A 12,047-nucleotide genomic window follows, 5' to 3' on the forward strand; every position below is an offset into this window, starting at 1 on the left:
GCATGAGGAGTCTGATTCAATAACTTTTATTTCAGTCTTGTAGTAAGATGATATTCATCTTCATCCATTTGGATTTGGGACCCAGGTCCTGGTGTTCCGCATGGTATCTTGGTTATCCATATTATTTCGGGTGTACCGTGTTTATGTGCAGATAGATTGCTCATCTCTACATTATATAAGAGATCTCAGTACAATATTGCTGTGAGTACCACAATTGCGTGCCTGACGAACAGTGTTACTTGTGCTGGGACGAATGTAGTTTTGATTGGTCTACCGATCTCTTGCATGCCCGGATTGCAGATTCTGATGGTTTGGTTTCCAAATCTCAAGGTCGTGGCAATTGTCTCATTGTTGGTAATTATCTTGAGGAGGTTGAGAATTTACCTTTAGTTTTTTGCTAGTTTCTCTATAAGTGATTTAGAACAGTATTTTAATGTACATTAACAACTTGTTGGTGTAGTATACTTTCTAGTTTGTTCTAGCTTAGCTCTAGCTTCAAGCCGTTTGTGGCTTGTGTCTGCTCTTAAGGCTTTTTTAGGATGTCATTCTAAATGATTGCAACCGTTAACAGTTTCAATGAATTCACTTTTTTTGTTTTTTTTTAAAAGGTTACTTATACTATTGATAATGTAGTGATTTGGTGTTGTTCATCAAATATATATGAAGAACGATGTTTTAACAAAATTACAATAAGAGGAATTTAAGTAGTATTTAAGCGACGTTGACATTCTTAATTGCGGATCAATAAAATTGTTAAATTTGGTTTAGTTTTTGAATGAGAAACTTATTAAGAATACAAAATCTTACGTAAAAGTTATCTATATGCGTGTGAATGTTTGTCAGACTTAGATTGCGAAATGACTTGTTATAAATTAATGATTTTGAAGATTAACGAAAAAAAACTCTTTTAAGAAACCACTTATTTGAGATAATTAATTACATCATAAATATAATTATCGGTTCATAAACACATCGATGTTGTTTAACTTCATAAATTTTCAATTTCATTTAAAGTCATCGTTCCAAAAAGCAAAATTACGAGAGTTATAACACAAATGGTCTAATCAGCAATCTCATTCTTGCCTAACCTTGGTCTTTTTCTTTCTTTCAAACATAGGCAACAAAAGAAAGTGTACAGAAAATGGGAATAGATTTGACAAAATAGGAGATACATAATTCTATAAAAGAGACTAGGAAAATTGTTAATTGCCCTTTGGACCTTTCCATGGACATTTCTTTTCTATGTTTTCCATAAAACCCAATATAAAAAGAACACATTTTTGTGAACCTTTTGCTCAACCCTCACTTTCACTATCTGTCTTCTTTCTCTCTCTTGAAGATGGCCTTGAAAGCCTACCCATAATTTTCACAGACTTCTCTGTCTCTCTCTCTCTCTCTCTCTCTCTCTCTATCCAGTACAAGATATAACTATGTGCATAAAATATATAAGCTTTGTGGCTTTCATTGGAGGTCCTCTGAGATCTACTGCTTGTGTAAGACTTGGATTAGATAGAGATTGGCAGAGGAACTGAACACAAACAATATAACAGAAAAGGAAAGCTCAGAGCCTTAGAGGAAGGTAAGCTAGCATTTCGAAAACCCTAAAAACCAATCCTACTCATAAAGTAGAGACCTTTTATGTGCTTTTGGCTTGATTGATCATTTAATTGAACCCCATATGCATCATCATCCTTGGTATTCGTGTAAATGGGCTTTTGGGTTCTGCTTCAGATCCATGGCAATGGATTCTGGTAAATTTCTCAGCACCCAGATTCCCTTAAGGGTTTTGGGTTGCCTTTGAACTTCACCTTCTGTTAAAGTTTAAACCTTTATCTGCCTCTTGATTCTGGTTTGGGTCGTTTTTCTTTTCCAATATTGGGGGCAAAGATCTGAGCTGGGTTTGGAGCAGGGTTTTTGCAGTTCTTCTGGGAATAGTTTTTGGAAGTTGATTGGTTGCTATTAGACTCTTGTTATTCAAGTTTGAATATTCTCTTTACCAGTTTCTCTCTTGATCAAATTTTAGAAAGGTAAGCATGTGTTCTACGTGGAATTCACTGCTGTTAATGTGCTTACTAGATGGTGTAAATGAACTTGCTTCACTACTATTATGGCTGTCTTAATTTTTGAGTTAGTCAAAGCAATAGATTACTAAGATGCATTGATATTGATACTTGCCCTGTTTTTTTTTTCCCTTTGTTTTTGGGTTGTTTGCCCTGTTTTTGTTTTTTGTTTTTGTTTTCGGGTGTATCAGACTAACGCGGTTTTCTGAATCAGGATTGGATATCTGAGGCAGGGTATCAAGTGACTGGACTAGTTGGAGTTTGTTGAGTGTCTGTTAGTTGTGCTTTGTAATTGCCAGTAGCTTCTCAAGGATTGGATTGACCATCTAACTATAGTCAGGAGATAAAAAGAGAATTTGATGGGGTAAACATTCTACCCTGCAGTGGCATCCAATTGGGAATGATTGAAAGCATCAGATTAGTGTCTGATGATCACAGTTAGCTCTTAATGATTGAACATGTAGTAGTCATGAAAAAGTTGTTTGATCTGCGCAAGTGTATTGGAATAGAGTGCGCAGCCACCTTATCAGGACCTTCATTGGATGTACTTTCTTTAGGCATTTATGTTATCCAGTGACAGTAACCTAGTTCATGTATTGTGGTGTAAGTAGCTGTTACTAGTGAGCAGTGTCTTGTCACATGGGTTGGAACACTGAGAATCCAACAGTCGTGCAGTTTATCTAGGGTTGTACTCAATTGGCGATCCTGTGGCTTGAAAGTGTTTATCACTAGTTCTCCTGTATTAGTTCTTTATGCCCTCATCATTCCTCTTCGTTAGTGTCCCCAAATTCTAGGCCCTCTTTTCCCTGTTGTGCTCTTGTCACTCTTCATCTATCTCATCATTAAAGTTCTTCCATCTTTCCTTTTCTTCACAAGGAGCGGCTAGCTCAGTTGGCAATTCTAGTTGGTTCAGTAATTCAGGAAGTCCCTCCGCAAGCTGAACAGATCCATCTTATTCCCACAAAAGAAAATCATTGCACCGCCAATTTCGCATGTCCAAGAGTCTGATAGCTCATATGGAATCTGCTAGCTCTAACGCTAACAATATGCCAGGCGTTGTCCATCAGTTGCTTCCTGTTGTTGGACCCATGCTTCTGATTGCAGTTGGATATCTTGACCCTGGAAAGTGGGCGGCAACTGTTGAAGCAGGTTCCCGTTATGGAACTGATCTGGCTGCAGTAATGCTTATATTCAATTTGGCTGCTATTTTATGTCACTATCTGTCAGCACGGATTGCTGTAGTCACTGGAAGAGATCTTGCTCAGGTACCATTCTTTCTTATTTACGGTTTTGTTAACTTATCATTCTTATCATTGTCAGTAGTAGAAGCGCTACTTCTAATGCATACTAGTATACACTGTCTCCTCATTGCATCTTCTTATTTCAAGGCTTATCTCTCTCTCTCTCTCTCTCTCTCACACACACACACACACACACACACACATATTATACAGACACATCTTCACATGATTCTTGTTAACACTTCGTTTTCTTAAATTTTGTTTATGCATGTAGGTTTGCAGTGAGGAATATGACAAGGCTACATGCATATTCTTAGGAGTACAAACAGAGATGTCGGTGATTGTGTTGGACCTTACCATGGTAATATCTCTTTCCTCATCAGTGATAATCTGTAGTATCATTGTTGAAACCAAAGTTGGTATACTCGTGTTATATGGTTGCTCTGTTTTTCTAGATCCTCGGTATCGCACATGCACTTAATCTTCTGTTTGGGTGGGACTTGTTCACATGTGTGTTTTTGACTGCTGCTAATGCTGTTTTATACCCTCTTTTTTCCACCCTCCTGGTAAGTATTGGAACTTGCTTTCTTGTATTACTTACATGCGGTTGCATTATCGTTTACAAAATAGTTAGCTTCCCTATTTCAGGAGACTTGCAAGGCGAAATTCCTTTGCGTATGCATATACATTGCAGGATTTCTACTGCTTTCCTTTGTTCTTGGAGTATTTATCAGTCAACCACAAGTGCCACTTTCCATGACTGGGATGTTAACAAAACTGAGTGGGGAAAGTGCTTTTTCACTGATGAGTCTTCTTGGAGCAAGTATAATGCCCCACAGTTTTTATCTTCATTCTTCTATTGTGCAGGTATTTGTGCTTTTAATGCTCCTTTGTTTTTGGATATATTCCTGAATATTAGTTCATGCATGTGTACCTTTGTTTTTATCCGGAGACATTGGCGCGCGCGCGCACACACACACACATATTATGTATTACTATGTACTGTTTGTTTACTAGTAGTTAGCTAATAGTTGTATCTTTTTTGTTGTTGCATATCTGTGTCTTTACGGCTTTTGGTTTACACACAATTATTCATTGCATGGTGAATCCATACAGGAATTTTGTTTAATAAAATCCTTGAAATCACTCTTCTGTGTGTTGGATGCCTCATGGATTTCACAAGTTGACTTATTTAGACATGCATAGAATATGCAGTGCCCAGCATTTGTATTGTTTCTTAAATCACTTTCCTTTAGGGCATGTTACTGAGTCATATGTGCTTCTAGTTTGAAAGAGCTTTGACAAACTAATTTGATTAAGAAAGTCATATGTTTCCAGTTTCAATAGTCAGTGCACTTCAATAGAGACCACTGAGCCACACAGGCACAAATCTTCTTCCTTTCTCACTAGAAAAAGAAGAAAGTTCCAATAATAGGAGAATATGAGAGTCTCTTGCTAAAGGCATTGGGTCTGAAAATTAACACTTGAGACATGAGCATCAAACTATCAACTAATCCCTGTTGCACCACGAAGTTCTGTTCCCTCCTCTCCATCTTGTTTTTTAACTACTCAACATGTTCAACTATAGCTGATTTCGGTGACGTTCATTTCTCTCAACTTCCAGTATTGTAATTTTGCAGCAGCATCAGCAACAACCAACTGTTTCTAAGGATGCCTTGTGTCAGAACCATTTTGTTGCCATCTTCTGCACCTTTAGTGGTATTTATCTGGTGAATTATGCCCTCATGACCTTAGCAGCAAATGTATTCTACACTTCACGTGGTTTGCTCACATTTCAGGATGCAATGTCCCTAATGGAACAGGTTTTAATTTCTCTCCATGATCACTTGCTTTTGATGAATTATGTTTACAATAATCGTTCAATGCCATGCTGCACTCTCAAATTTAAGTCTTTTCAAATTATGCAGGTCTTTTGGGGTCCAATAGTACCTGTTGCCTTCTTGCTAGTTCTCTTTTTATCAAATCAAATCACAACATTAAGCTGGAGTCTGGGGGGACAAGTAGTCTTGAATGATTTTTTAAAACTAGACCTTCCTGGTTGGCTTCACTGTGCTACAATCAGAATCATTGCCATTGTTCCTGCTCTGTATTTTGTTTGGAGCTCAGGAGCTGAGGGGATGTACCAACTGCTTATATCTACACAGGTATTGGCAGCCTTGCTACTGCCGTCTTCTGTGATCCCTCTTTTTCGTGTTGCTGCTTCAAGACAAATAATGGGAGCCCATAAGATCTCTCAGTTCGTTGAATTCTTGGCCCTCATTACACTTATTGGGATGCTTGGATTAAAACTTGTCTTTGTAGTGGAAATGATTTTTGGGAATAGTGATTGGGTGGATAATTTGAGATGGGATGCTGGGAGTAGTATGTCTGCACTTCTCATCACTGCTTCTGCATCATTTTGTTTGATGATTTGGCTGGCAGCTACACCGTTAAAATCTGCAAGTGCTCGATTAGAGAACCAGGTGTGGAACTGGGATATGCCTAAGGGTGTATCTGAGCCATTTAGAAATAGGGAGGAGATTGATATAGCTGAACCTAATTATCATAGAGATGCAAGTGTTCAGAAGCATGAACCATCACCATCTTCTGGGAAGGCTTTGGATAGAGACTCGGATACAGCGGTTGCAAATTTTGATTTTGTTCTGCCCGAAACTCTCTTGGAGCCTGATCAGGAGCTTCAATCAACTACCTCAGAGGAAAATAGTTCTCTTAATACCTTTCCTCGCTCTGCCAAATGCAATAAGGAGGAAACCACATCTGTGGTGGAGTCAATTCGCCTCCCAACTGTGGCTAGTGAGGTTTCTGATGTTACATCACTGGGCACCAGTACTGTGAAAGTTGGATCAACAGAGCCAGTTGAGAAGATTCTTGGAGTTGAAGGAGACTTACCAACTGAAAAAGATGATGATGAGGGAGATACCTGGGAACCTGAAGATTCCTTGAAAGAGGTTTCTGGGGGCACCACTTCATTGACATCTGAAGGTCCAGGATCATTCAGGAGTCTCAGTGGAAAAGGTGATGAAGGGGGGAGTGGTGCTGGAAGCCTTTCAAGATTAGCAGGGTTGGGGCGTGCTGCTAGACGTCAACTGGCTGCAGTACTCGATGAGTTTTGGGGACAACTGTATGATTTCCATGGTAATGTAATTCAAGAAGCAAAGGCTAGGAAACTGGATCTGTTGTTGGGGTCAGATTCAAAGGCTTCTTCCTCCGCTTCCTCCGTGCTGAAAGATGATACCACTGCAAAGGAAGTTTCTGGATACTTTCCATCAGTAGGAGGCAGAGGATCTGATCCTTTAATCAACTCAAGTTTATATGACTCCATAAATCAGCCAAGGCTGCAAAACAGTTTAGAGTCATCATATGGTGCTCAAAGGGGATCTTCCTCATTATGGTCTGGCCACATACAGTTGCTGGATGCGTATGGACAAAATTCAACCTGCAGTATTATTGACTCGGGTGAGAGGCGCTATTCAAGTGTGCGCAGTATACCATCTTCAGACTTGGGTGAGAGGCGCTATTCAAGTGTGCGCAGTATACCATCTTCAGACTTGGGTGAGAGGCGCTATTCAAGTGTGCGCAGTATACCAACTTCTGACTCGGGTGAGAGGCGCTATTCAAGTGTCCGCAGCATACCATCTGCTGAGAGCTGGGATTACCAGCCAGCCACAGTACACGGTTATCAGATTTCATCGTATCTTAATAGTAATGACAGAAGTTCTGGTAACTTGAATGGTCAAATGGAATCACCAGCCCTAAATTCTGCTTCTTCATTGGGTGCTGGAAACTACAGAGAGTCACTTGCATTTACCATGGGGCAGAAGTTGCAAAATGGGTTAGGCTCTGGACAGGCCTCCAGTTTTCAGAACCTTACGGTATCTCGACATAGTCCGTTGCAATCTGAAAGACCATATTATGATGTACACTCTTCTGGAATTTCTGAGAATGTGGTAAATTCAGCCAATGCAAAGAAATACCACAGTTTACCTGACATTCACCGCGATCTCTACATGTCTAATAAAAGTGCTCAACGGGATGCTCCCCCTGGGTTTGGGAAAACTAATTATGAATCATCCTTGTATCCAAAATCTGTTGCACGGACAGGAGGTCCTTTGGCATTTGATGAACTCTCTCCATCAAAAGTCTATAGAGATGTTCTATCATCCCAACAGAATTCTAATTTTGGCACTGGATCTCTCTGGTCTAGACAGCCTTTTGAGCAATTTGGTGTAGCTGATAATAATCGTTCTATTGGGACTGCAGTTGGTAGTAGAGCAGGTTCTGCAGGTCAGGAAGCTATGTCAGTTGCAGATTCAGAGGCGAAGCTTCTTCAGTCTTTTAGACACTGCATTGTGAAGCTTTTGAAGTTGGAAGGGTCTGACTGGTTGTTTAGACAGAATGATGGAGTGGATGAGGATCTAATAGATCGTGTGGCTGCCAGGGAGAAAATTATTTATGAAGCTGAAACTAGAGAGATTAATCGAACAGTTCACATGGGTGAATCTCAGTACACTTCTGACAGGAAGTCAACTTCTGCAATAAAAATGAGTGATGCAAATCTCACCCATCTCATGGTTTCCTCAGTTCCTAATTGTGGGGAAGGTTGTATCTGGAGATCTGATCTAATAATAAGCTTTGGGGTCTGGTGTATCCATCGGATTCTTGATTTGTCCCTTATGGAAAGCCGGCCAGAGCTCTGGGGGAAATATACTTACGTTCTCAATCGACTTCAGGTAAACACTAAAGCCTTCTTCTTACATATGATTCCAGTTTTTGCAAGTTAAATATGGTTTCTACTAAGTTGATTGTCTTGGTCAAGACTTGTCAACCAATCAGAAAAAGGTTATGACTTGTGGTTATACCCAACTTGAGTTTGACGAGGCAACATCTGCATTGGATCCTTGATCCGACTGTTGTGGAGATTTTGTTGCATTTATTTTTCTACTATGGGTTTTTACAGTTTATTTCTTTTATGAGTAATACTCCTTGAGAATTTAGAGTTGTCTAGTGACAAAGTTAGATGAAAAGAGACAGGAAAGGGGAAGAAGAAAGGAAAATAGGAAATTGGCTAGGGTTTTGTTCTCTACAGTTGTCAGTATCGTCTTAACACAAGTCTCATATTAAGTCCCATTGATAGTGGCCAGTCCAACTCAGATGAGAAGCAGATATAACAAAATAACCCCATGAAAAGATTCCTAGAAGTTCCTAAACCAATTAATGTAAAGAGCTGAATGGAGTCTAACACTCCCCCTGAACACAACTCAGAAAACAAACTTTGTTGAAGATGAGGTAGAACTTGTGTCTAAAAATTTTCAATTTTTTATTAGGCCTACTTATGGAGTGTATTATTTTATTGGTTATAAACAGACAGGACTGTTGCTCCTGGCGTTGCACTATGCCACCATAGTATACAAGTAGATCATCTTATTATGTTTATTTTGATTTGCAAAGCTTGTCCTTCAATGATGTTAATGACTGGTCTATCTTCTTAATTACAGGGGATTATTGATTCTGCGTTTTCGAAGCCTCGTTCTCCAATGTCTCCATGCTTCTGCCTTCAAATTGCAGCAGCACAGCAGCAGAAGTCCAGTCCAACATTTTCGAATGGAATGTTACCCCCTGCTGCGAAACCAGCCAGGGGAAAATGCACTACAGCTGCAACACTCGCGGACATAATCAAGGATGTGGAGACTGCAATCTCTTGTCGAAAGGGCCGAACGGGGACGGCAGCCGGTGATGTGGCTTTCCCGAAGGGAAAAGAAAATCTGGCATCTGTCCTCAAACGCTACAAGCGGCGATTATCCAACAAACCTGTTTGCACTCAGGAGGGGCCTTCCCGTTCACGGAAGGGTGCTCCAACATCTGCTCCTTATGGGTCATAACTTTCACATACACATCACAGTTGATCTCATCTGGGTTATTGAGCTGTTTTTGATTTTGGGACAACGGCTCATCTTTTGGATCAAACTGCTCACGCGAAGCAGAGAAGGGCTGCTCTTTCGGATCAAAGGGCTTAGTCAATTCAAATTCTCTCATTGTATCAAAGCCATTGCTGCAAAATTGTATTTCCTTATATGTTAACATATACATAGGGTAAGAACAGCTGAATCTGTAATTGCAGCCTCATCAAAGAAAATGGGTAGAAGGTGAAAAATTTGGTTATTGCAATTTTTGTGTTGCTTGCTTCTGTTCTAATAAAATGGGAAGTTTAAAACCGATCGGGGATGATGGGGATCTCAATCCAAGCCTCGATTATGCTCCTTTTGGAATTTTGGACTCTTACAACTGTCGGAATATATCATATTGTGAGGTTCATAGGATCTCAAGTATTATGATATGACTAAAATAGCTTCACAAATTAACTCTGTAAAAATATCGAGGTTAGTATAGCATAAGCAAGTATCGTTCAGTCTGGGGATTGTAGGGTACACTTGCACAAAAAGGTCAATTAACAAATAAAAGAACAAAATGAGGGTTTTGAGATTGGTTCCTAACCTACTTAAAATAACAACGAAACAAATAAAACTAGGGTCTTTCTAAATGTATCCAGCAAATTTCTATATAGACCCAGCGAATTTATTTGTTTATAAATATTTTTAATTAAACCACCTAATTTCCCAAACTGCCCTTATCTTGTACCCAGCAAAGAAACTTAGCGATGGAAACTTCGCGTCATCTTCCTCGTGATTCGCTTAACCCCAATTGCAGATTGCTTATCTGCTCCAGCACATAGAATTCAGATACATAAATCTCAAGCTCAGTTTGATTAAAGAGGAAGAGAGATGGTTGAGGAAGGGGCCGGTTGGTTTGCGAAGAAGGGCTTCACAACAAACACAAACAATTCAATTCTGAGATCTAATTTTGAATTTTGAACTTTGAATTGCAGAGCAAGAAGAAAAAAGAAGAGAGGTACCTCGGAGAAGGCGTCAGAAGCAGACGGGAGGGCAGAGGTATTGGAGGAGGTGGGTCGGGATGACTCATAAACGGAGGAGGATGCTACTTTGTGCTCCACGTCGTCGTCCGATGAGTTATGGTAATGGAGGCCGTTTTGGCCTTCTTCTGCTTCTTCTTCTTCAGAGGAAGAATAGCCCTGGACGAGTGCTAAGCTCATTGTCTCCTATTCAAACTTTTACAAGAGAATCAATCAAGGGAATTATAGGCACAGCTTTACTTAGACGAGTTCGGCTTCACTGCTGCCTTAGAATTTTCCATTGGAGAGACAAGGCTTTGGCCTTGGTTGGTATGAAGCTGGGAAGTTTTCATCGCCTCGTTGGCTTGTTTCTTTAGCTGGGTACAAGAAAAGGTTAGTATCGGAATTTAGGTGGTTTAATTAGAAATATTTATAAACAAATAAATTTGCTGGGTTTAAATAGAAATTTGCTGGGTACATTTAGAATATAATGATCGACTTCCCTAACCTAGACTAATACCACTCGAAAATTACTAAGTGTAAAAACAGAAAATCCATTTCAACATGCTACAAAAATGTGCCCATCTTAAATGCCTAGATAACAGCCCAAATGAAGCCTCAGCAGATCAATCCATTTATCTAATTCATTCTAATGTGGTCTTGGATCAGAAAAGTCCTTACCAAGCCCAATACTACTAATTTTCAAAAACACTTAGCGTAATTATCTTAACTAGTAGTATTATCTAACCCTCGAATCAACTCACACGTGCAAATGAACCATTACACATAGAATTTAACACGTAATTTCTAGAATTTTTTAACCATTGAACATGGTTTTTACCACTTTTTAGAACTAATTGTTACTTGTTTAACTTAGCGCCTTAACAAATAATAATCACTCTTGAAAAATTAAGCAAACACACAAGAACACTTAGCGTGATTCTAGCATGCAAACTTATTGACCTAACTCTGAAAATTACCTAAACACATAAAAGGGCACAAGATTGTAACATGCATCATAAAAGGATTCTCAAAATTAACTCAATAATAAACTGAAAATCTCAAAAATATTAATAAAAATATTCTGAAAATTTCATGTCTCTAATTACACAACTCACAAATCCAAACACACAAAACTGAAACAAAAATTGTAAGCAGAGTCATTGTTACACTTTGAAGCTTTCCTCAGCGGCTTGGCAACAAGGTGATGAGCTCGTCTCTGCTATGGTGGTGGAGCGTTCTTGACTTAGCGCCTAAGAGCTTTGTAGAATGATGGAAGGATAGTGGTCACGGTCTTGTAGGTGATGGAAGTTTGAGGAGTGAATTGGGTAGCCTTGGAATAGTTTTTGGCCAGGAAGTGATGATAAATCTGGTCTAGACGTTGCCTATTTATAGGGGAGCATTGGTTGCCTTTTGTCGATCATACCCTTCATCATTTGGACGGATGAGATTGCACCATAATTCTTTTAATTTCTGATGTAGAACAAATGGCAGCCCGAATTGAAGAACAGCTCTATCATGCAAAAGGAGGAAAACCAAAACCAAAGTTACTATTGCAACTCTCGCATTTGGTGTCCGATTTGATCGTGCCATAGCTTTCTGGAAAGGGAATCGCGTCAGGAACAAAACTATGAGTTTTGCTACGATGTGTGGTATTTTTAGGGCTTTTGGGGTCGTTTAGGGCCTCAAAATTGCATTTTCAGAATTTTTGGTTTCCTAGTTTATTTTGGATTTGTTTTATTTTTAACCGTGGACTTTAGAGTTTCATTGTTAGTCGCCCTAGGGTTTCTTTTCTCCTATATAAGTAACCTTAAACGG

General features: G+C 39.4%; 1 protein-coding gene across 5 annotated transcripts; it reads left to right on the top strand.

Moving 5' to 3' along the window:
* Positions 1-1,304: 1,304 nt before the first annotated feature.
* On the top strand, positions 1,305-9,533 carry LOC112193487 (ethylene-insensitive protein 2). 5 transcript variants are annotated; one of them, XM_040516746.1, is made up of 9 exons: positions 1,305-1,579; positions 2,275-3,325; positions 3,576-3,662; positions 3,757-3,867; positions 3,950-4,168; positions 4,942-5,124; positions 5,230-6,785; positions 6,834-8,052; positions 8,818-9,533. In XM_040516746.1, the coding sequence occupies exons 2-9, from the start codon at positions 3,053-3,055 to the stop codon at positions 9,199-9,201; spliced, it is 4,032 nt and encodes a 1,343-aa protein (XP_040372680.1). In that variant the 5' UTR covers positions 1,305-1,579; positions 2,275-3,052; the 3' UTR covers positions 9,202-9,533. The 5 variants fall into 5 exon arrangements, with proteins under 5 accessions (XP_040372680.1, XP_024189426.1, XP_024189425.1 ...); XM_024333658.2 differs by having other exon boundaries at positions 4,945-5,124; positions 5,230-8,052; XM_024333657.2 differs by having other exon boundaries at positions 1,306-1,579; positions 5,230-8,052.
* Positions 9,534-12,047: the final 2,514 nt, after the last annotated feature.

The sequence above is a fragment of the Rosa chinensis genome, chromosome 3 (assembly GCF_002994745.2).
Source record: "Rosa chinensis cultivar Old Blush chromosome 3, RchiOBHm-V2, whole genome shotgun sequence".
NCBI lineage: Eukaryota > Viridiplantae > Streptophyta > Magnoliopsida > Rosales > Rosaceae > Rosa > Rosa chinensis.